At 46.8% G+C, this 7426-nt stretch overlaps 1 protein-coding gene across 2 annotated transcripts in view; it reads right to left on the bottom strand.

Annotated features, from left to right (window-relative positions):
- SAG (S-antigen visual arrestin) overlaps positions 1 to 6177 on the bottom strand; it is a 29299-nt gene extending 23122 nt beyond the window's left edge. For both annotated transcript variants that reach the window (XM_007445730.1, XM_007445731.1), the window contains exons 1-3: positions 6103 to 6177; positions 1577 to 1637; positions 3 to 45 (exon numbers count right to left, since the gene is read on the bottom strand). In XM_007445730.1, the coding sequence (XP_007445792.1) occupies positions 3 to 45; positions 1577 to 1637; positions 6103 to 6177 (179 nt within the window). The remainder of the gene's footprint in view (positions 1 to 2; positions 46 to 1576; positions 1638 to 6102) is intronic.
- Between the last annotated feature and the right edge of the window lie 1249 nt (positions 6178 to 7426).

Here is a 7426-nt window from a genome sequence, read left to right as displayed (position 1 = left end):
CTCTCTTCCCCTTCACAAGCTCAGGATCCACCAGCACGACACCATCTAAACCAAAAGAGAGAGAAGAGTGAGGGTGGCGGACGTGAAAGAGACTGGAAGCTTCTTGTAGTATGTGTGTGTACATATATATATATACCACACGTAATCCATGTTCATTACAGGAAAACTAGAAAGGGAAGCTAAGCAAAGAGAAAACAAAGTCACCTCCACTTGAGATACCCAGAGATACCCATTGTTAACATATCGGTACAGAATGATTTTCCAGATGTATATACATTTTTTTTTTATATTCTTTTTTTTAATGTATATTTTTATTTTTTTGGCTGTGTTGGGTCTTCGTTTCTGTGCAAGGGCTTTCTCTAGTTGTGGCAAGTGGGGGCCACCCTTCATCACTGTGCGCGGGCCTCTCACTATCGCGGCCTCTCTTGTTGCGGAGCACAGGCTCCAGACGCACAGGCTCAGTAGTTGTGGCGCACGGGCTTAGCTGCTCCGCGGCATGTGAGATCTTCCCAGACCAGGGCTCGAACCCGTGTCCCCTGCGTTGGCAGACAGATTCTCAACCACTGGGCCACCAGGGAAGCCCTCCAGACGTATATACATTTATATGAATTTTTTTTACTAAAAAAATGAGATCCTACTATACATATTGTTAACTGCTTTCCTCATTCAACTATATATTGCAAACACATATTCATACTATTCATACATACACACACACATATAAAATGTACTAATCTTTTTAAAAAATTGTATTTATTGATTGATTTTTGGCTGCATTGCGTCTTCATTGCTGTGCGCGGGCTTTCTCTAGTTGCGGCAAGCGGGGGCTATACTTCGTTGCGGTGCGTGGGCTTCTTATTGCTGTGGCTTCTCTTGTTGCGGAGCACGCGCTCTAGGTGCGTGGGCTTCAGTCGTTGCAGCACATGGCCTCAGCAGTTGTGGCTCACGGGCTCTAGAACGCAGGCTCAGTGTTTGCGGCACACGGGCTTAGTTGCTCCGTGGCATGTGGGATCCTCCCGAACCAGGGATTGAACCCGTGTCCCCTGCATTGGCAGGCGGATTCTTAACCACTGCGCCACCAGGGAAGTCCTGAACATTTTTCTTTTTTTGTTGTTGTTGAACATTCTTCTATGTGCTCGTTTGCCACCTATATATTTTCTTTAATGAAATGCCTTTTCATGTTGTTTGTCTATTTTCTAATTGGATTTTTTAACTGGTGAGTTTTGAATATTCTTTATCTAGAAATGAGTCCTTTGTCTCATTTAAATTTGCCTCCAATCAGCCAGTGGCACCTTGATGATGTTAACATTTGCATTTCTTTGATTAGATTATTAACTAAGTCAATTTAAAAAACACAAAACTAGTGGTTGTCTGATGACTTAAAGGAAAGCCAGCATTAAAATCTCACCCCAGGAGACTTCCACGGCGGTCCAGTGGTTAAGACTCTGCGCATCCACTGCAGGGGGCACGGGTTCGATCCCTGGCCGGGGAACTAAGATCCCACATGCCGTGCGGCACGACCAATAAATAAATTAATTAATTAAAAAAAAAAAAACTCACCCCAGACTCAACTTACCCACAGGCTCTACTTGGTCAACATGGTCTATATAGTCTCTCTTCCCCAAGTAGATGGTCACCTGTGGGGAGAACAGGTATGGATTCTAAATGGCCAAAGAACACTAAGGTTTCATGTTAAAAATCAGTAGCAACCAATAAAAATAAATAAATAAAAATTAGCAACAGCCGAAACATTTTGACCAGTCCTGAGAAGAGGAGCGGCCTGGCTCTGCAGCTTGTCCACAACCTCCTCTCTCCCTGCTTGGCTGTAGGTGGACATAGTGGATTGTGGGCAAGCTGTGATCTTTCCTCAACCTCATCAAGTGCTCCAAGGAATTCTTCCCACTCCTTGGATAGCTCCCTGTTCTCCCCACCTTTTCCCATCAAGACCAGGTCTGATATCAGCCAGGTAAACTTGTTGAATTCATTGATGATACTTTAGTGGAAGGTTATGCCTATGCATATGAGGCCCCTGTCAGCTATGTGCATGTTAAGCCTTTTATTTCTAGCTGTGAATGAAAGGTTTCTCCTCCTTGTTAGAAGAATTTCTGATTAAGAGGCAGATATTCTGGAGTCCCTGAAATCCTCTCAGGTGAGCATCTATACAGATAAACCTGAACCCATGCCCTGAAGAATGGGGGAAGGGGTCCTGGATGGGAAAACATGAACACGTCTCAGTCCTTGTCCTATCTGTTTCAATGCCCCTGGCAGCAAAGGTCTCTTTACCAACCCCCTTTGTGGGAGAGCATGGGTTGGGTTCACCACCACTCACCACTTTAACCCACAGCACTGTGACTGCCGTGATGGTAAGAATTCTCTTATTCATCTTTCAGCCATCACAGTATCTAGCATAGTATCTGGTACATACAGGAATTAAGTCGACGTTTGCTAGGTACACCAATGAGCGAGTGCATGGACCCTGGCTAGCCTCCCTCTTCCCTAAGCCTCTGAAACTCGCATTTTTATTTCCAAGGACACTCAAAATAATTTTTGTTGGCATTGTATCATCTCCTGTAACTACCCCCTCATGGCAGTATCCTGGAGTGGATCTCTATGGCTTCAAGGTTATTTGCGTTATTGATGTTGAAGCACCTGAAGGACAGCATAGCCAGGTGATCGGGATGGGGGCAGGGAGTTAGATGGTGAATGGATGCTTTCCGGGCAAAAAAATTCAGTGTGTACAAAGCCCAGAGCCAAGAGAATGCTTCTGGAACTGCCAGTGGTTTCATCTGTGGGTGAATGGGCTCCAAATGGGCATGCAAGCTGATGCCAGAAAGGGTCTTATAGGACCGGACCCTAAAGAATCTAGGAGGATGTGGAAGCATTTGAAGCAGGATGAAAGGCCTGCAACTAAACGGCATGTGGTGCTTGTCATATACCAGGCGCCAAGCTAAGTACACTGACTACATTATTTCATTTAATCCTCACAACTACTCTTTAAGCTAGGGATTAAGCCCATTTTATAGAGGAGAACACTGAGACCTTGGTTGCATTGGCAGCAAAGTGGAGAAGGGATTGGCAAAGGGAAAGCTGATAGTGGTCTGGAGGAGGGAGCACTGAGAGTGAACGGAGGGGAGAAGGTGGCTGGAGAGCACGTCTTCTTTTTCAGGCTTTGGCTGTGAAGGAAGGAGAGCTAGAAAGGGGACAGGGTCAAGAGGGAGCTTGTTGTTCTCGTTGCCGTTGTTGCTGTTTTTAAGATGCATGAGGTGGGTACTTATTGTCATGCTCAGGCCAAGTACCGCTAGAGAGGGAGAGGCTGCACATAGCCCCGGAGGGAGGCTGATGGTGGAGGACCCTAAGAAGGCGGTGGACCACGACCCAGGCTGTAAGCAGCATGAACCTCCATGGAAGAAACAGCACCTCTTCTGCTGCAGCTGGAAGAGGAGAGAAGAGACAGGAGCAGGTAGAGAAGTGGGGCTGGATGTGAGGCTGCAGCCCACCTGCTGCTTGCAAACCCCATAGCCACGTGCCCCATCTTCCTGGATAAAATTCATCAACTGTAGGGAGTCCCCTGGTGGCCTAGTGGTTAGGATTCCGGGCTTTCACTTCCGCGGCCTGGGTTCAATCCCTGATCGGGCGGGGAAGTGAGATCCCACAAGCCACAGGGTGAGGCCAGAAAAAAAAAAGAAAAAAAATCACCAATTGTGTCCAGGGTCCCATGTGGTTGTGTAAAAAGAGGAGACCACCCCAGAGGATGATTCTTTTTCCTTTTTTCCCCAGTTTTACTGAGACATAATTGACATATTGTATAAGTTTAAGGTGTACAACATAACGATGTATGTATAAATTGCGAAGCAATAACCACAATAAATTTAGTTAACATCCATCACAGAGGAGGATTCTTTTCTGTTCGTTTGTTTTTCAGTACGTGGGTCTCTCACTGCTGTGGCCTCTCCCGCACAGGCTCCGGACGCGGAGGCTCAGTGGCCATGGCTCACGGGCCCAGCCGCCCCGCGGCATGTGGGATCTTCCCGGACCGGGGCACGAACCCGCGTCCCTGCATCGGCAGGCAGACTCTCAACCACTGCGCCACCAGGGAAGCCCGAGGATGATTCTTGATTAGCCAGATCCAATTCTTTTGGCTCGGGATGGCTTTAAGGTGGGCATGTGACCCAGTTTTGACCAATGAGATATGAGAGAAGTCTGCTGGCGGGCTGCTGGAGAAATGTCACCTCACCCTTAAGAGACCCCAGGAAGCAACAGGCTTTACCTTCTTCTAGAAGAAAGTGAGCGTAAGGCACCTGAAGCTGGGGCAGCCATCTTGCCACCAGCCAGAGGATGAAGATCACCAAAGACGGACGAGTGGAGAGACTCACAGAGAAACACAGCCAGGGCCCTGGCCCACCACACCTGCAGCCAGGCAAAACTTGCCACCAAAATGATCCTAATACGTGACACATTAACTGATGAATTATTTTTTCCTCCTATATACAAAAGTTCTAAATTTCCCAGGTCAAAGATGTCTATCTAGATGTGAGGAAGAAAAAAGTGAGAAAATGATATGGCCCAGCAGGAGTGTTTTCTTTCTTCTTTTGCCAGAAGACAAGATAAAGTGCACTGGAAAGACACGAGCTGGAAGAGAGTCGGGAGGATGAAAGTTTGAGGGGTACCCAACTTGTCTCCCCAAAGAATCAGAGGACTTGATGAAAATGATGGAGATCCTCAGTGAGGGAGAGGAGAGGCAGGGAGTGTCTGTGCAAAGCCCGATTCTCTCGTGAGGCGCGAAAGCATCGGACAGTTCCTTTCCGGCGCAGTATGTATAGGCTTCAGAAGTCAACTAGAAGAATGACCTAGAACCACACTGTCCAATTCGACAGCTACTAGCTCCAGGTGGCCACCAGCACTTGAATATGGCCACTCCAAGCTGACGTGCTATAAATGTACAACACACATCAGGTTTGAACAACTTAGAAAACGAAGGTAAAATATGTCGTTAATAATTTTTATATCATTTACATGTTGAAATGATAGTTTTTTGGATATATTGGGTTAAATAAAATATAGTATTAAAAATGAATTCCCCGTTTCTTCTTCCTTTTTTAACATGGCTACTAGAAAATTTTAAATTAGATATGTGGCTTGCTTTGGATGGTGCTGAACTAGATTATGAGCCTCTAAGAATCCATAGAGTGGAGCGAGGAGATCCCATCCTCGGAGGCTGTGGGGTGGGCTCTCCATAGGGTGTCCCAGGCCAGGAAGTTCACAGGCACATCTAGACTATCTAACGTGCCCCCGATGGAGCCAACAATGGCATCATCCCTGCCGAATATGCGGAATGCCAGGATATTGGGTGGCCACGCAGCCACAGTGCAGAGGGGCAGAAAGGGAGCAGCGGGAGATGCTCCCTTATCCAGTGGCCCTGGAGGCCCAGCAAGGTTTGAGAGCATGGCAGCTGGGGTGGGTGACAGAAGGCAGAGAGTTGCATTGATCCAGCATCAGGGCTTTTACCAGGCAGTTAGGCGAGATGATAGAAAAAGGGTCAAGTAAGTTATAGATACTGACCAAACAATGTTTGAAATGGTTAAGTCATGGGTTCAAGCCTAGGAAAAGAAGTAAAACTGGAGGCGAGGGGTTGGGGGCTGAGAGATTAGGAGAAAATTAAGGGTCTTGGGACTAAAGTCTTGTTGAGATCAAGGAGAATTTATATTTCTGCAATTTACTCATTCATTTTATATCTCATTTATCATCCATCTCAGACAGAGATGGAAAATAGACATAGAGCTTCCATTGACCTCATAAGATTTTTTTTTTTGCGGTACGCGGGCCTCTCACTGTTGCGGCCTTTCCCATTGCAGAGCACAGGCTCCGGACGCGCAGGCTCAGCGGCCATGGCTCACGGGCCTAGCCGCTCCGTGGCATGTGGGATCTTCCCGGACCGGGGCACGAACCCGTGTCCCCTGCATCGGCAGCCGGACTCTCAACCACTGTGCCACCAGGGAAGCCCACCTCATAAGATTTTGATGTTGATTATGTCTATTCGAAAAAGCTCCTTAAAAAAATTTAAAAAAAGATTACTACTAAGCCCCTCACCTCTGTACTACTTACCGATTTGTCCCGGGAGATCTTCTTGAAGATAACGTGGTTTGGTGTAGACTTACTGTCCTGCGCGTTGGCCTCCATGTTATCTGTCCCTGGCAGTTTCTTCCCTCTGGGGTGTTATGTCAGGTTTTAGAGGGCTAGGAAAAGGTAAAATCATCCTAAATATAAAGTCAAGAACATTCTGTGAATAAAACCCATACATGAGATGCTGTACATCCATCAGACATTTCCTTCTACCTGCCTCAATATCCACATTTGACTAAATAAGGCCTTCGTGTAGTTTGTATTTTACTAGAGTGTGCTTTTTTTTTTTAAAGGTGTTTTAGTTTTCCTGATAAGCCTCAGACATTTCTTAGCAAAGCTCACCAGGACGTCCAGATAGATTCCCATGAGAAGGTTTTACTTTGAGACTAAGCCTTGGTGTTGTCACACTAAGCCAGATTGAATTTAAAATTCTATCTTGACAATATATTACGGCAATTAAAATAGAAAAAGTCCCTGCAAACCACAGCATAACCACTTCACGAATATGATTTTAAAAATACGTTAAATCCCCAAAAGTTTTGCTCAGCAATTCATGCTAAGCAGTGCTTTCCCTTTCCTGCCATCTCTCACCACTCCCCAGCTTTACCCACAACAAAGAGGCCATCCGAGCTGTCTGGAATTCAGTGCGCTCCTTAACAAGCAACGTCCATGAAAACTACACAGAAAAGGTGAAACTGGGACAGACTGACTACACGAAAATGCCAGTCTTCCTGGCGCTGGCTCTTCCCTGCGCCCTGCCCTGAGTTTCTGAGAAGGCTTGTTCGAGGGTGACCACATACCTTGGGCAACCAGCTGGGACGGTCCCAGGAGGTGAGGAGAGGGTCTCTGTGTCCTCCGGGGTGAGCAGGCAGCCAGCCCTTGCTCTGTCTAAACAGATGAGCCCACTTGGGTCCTGGCTGACTGTGTGGGGAATTTGTAGGGAATCTGGAGAGGGCGCCCACACCCAGGTCTCAATGTCTAGAAGCCAAATCCCATTTAAGGAGTAGAGTGGCAACTGGATTAGTGCTGAGACGGGAGAAATGGTAGTTTCAGCAGTTCAAAGCATTAGACAAGGGCCCAGAGGGGCTCCCAGTGCAGGGGCTGCCAAGCTTCAGTGGGGAAGGTTTGGGGGAGGGATGACAGCTAAATGAAAGCTATTTTATCTTAATCCACTTTGGGTTCTGGAAATAGACTGATTATCCCTTCACTCCCGGTATCACCAGGAGAAGGGATTTTCAAGAGCTCAACCAAATTGATTAAACTCAGCAGGCAGCTAATGCAACCTTGCGGGTGGGGATATAAACAA

This window comes from Lipotes vexillifer, unplaced genomic scaffold (assembly GCF_000442215.2).
Source record: "Lipotes vexillifer unplaced genomic scaffold, Lipotes_vexillifer_v1.1 scaffold1492, whole genome shotgun sequence".
Taxonomy (NCBI): Eukaryota; Metazoa; Chordata; class Mammalia; order Artiodactyla; family Lipotidae; genus Lipotes; species Lipotes vexillifer.
The sequence above is the reverse complement of the archived record's forward strand: the minus strand, read 5'-3'. Positions and strand labels throughout refer to the sequence as shown.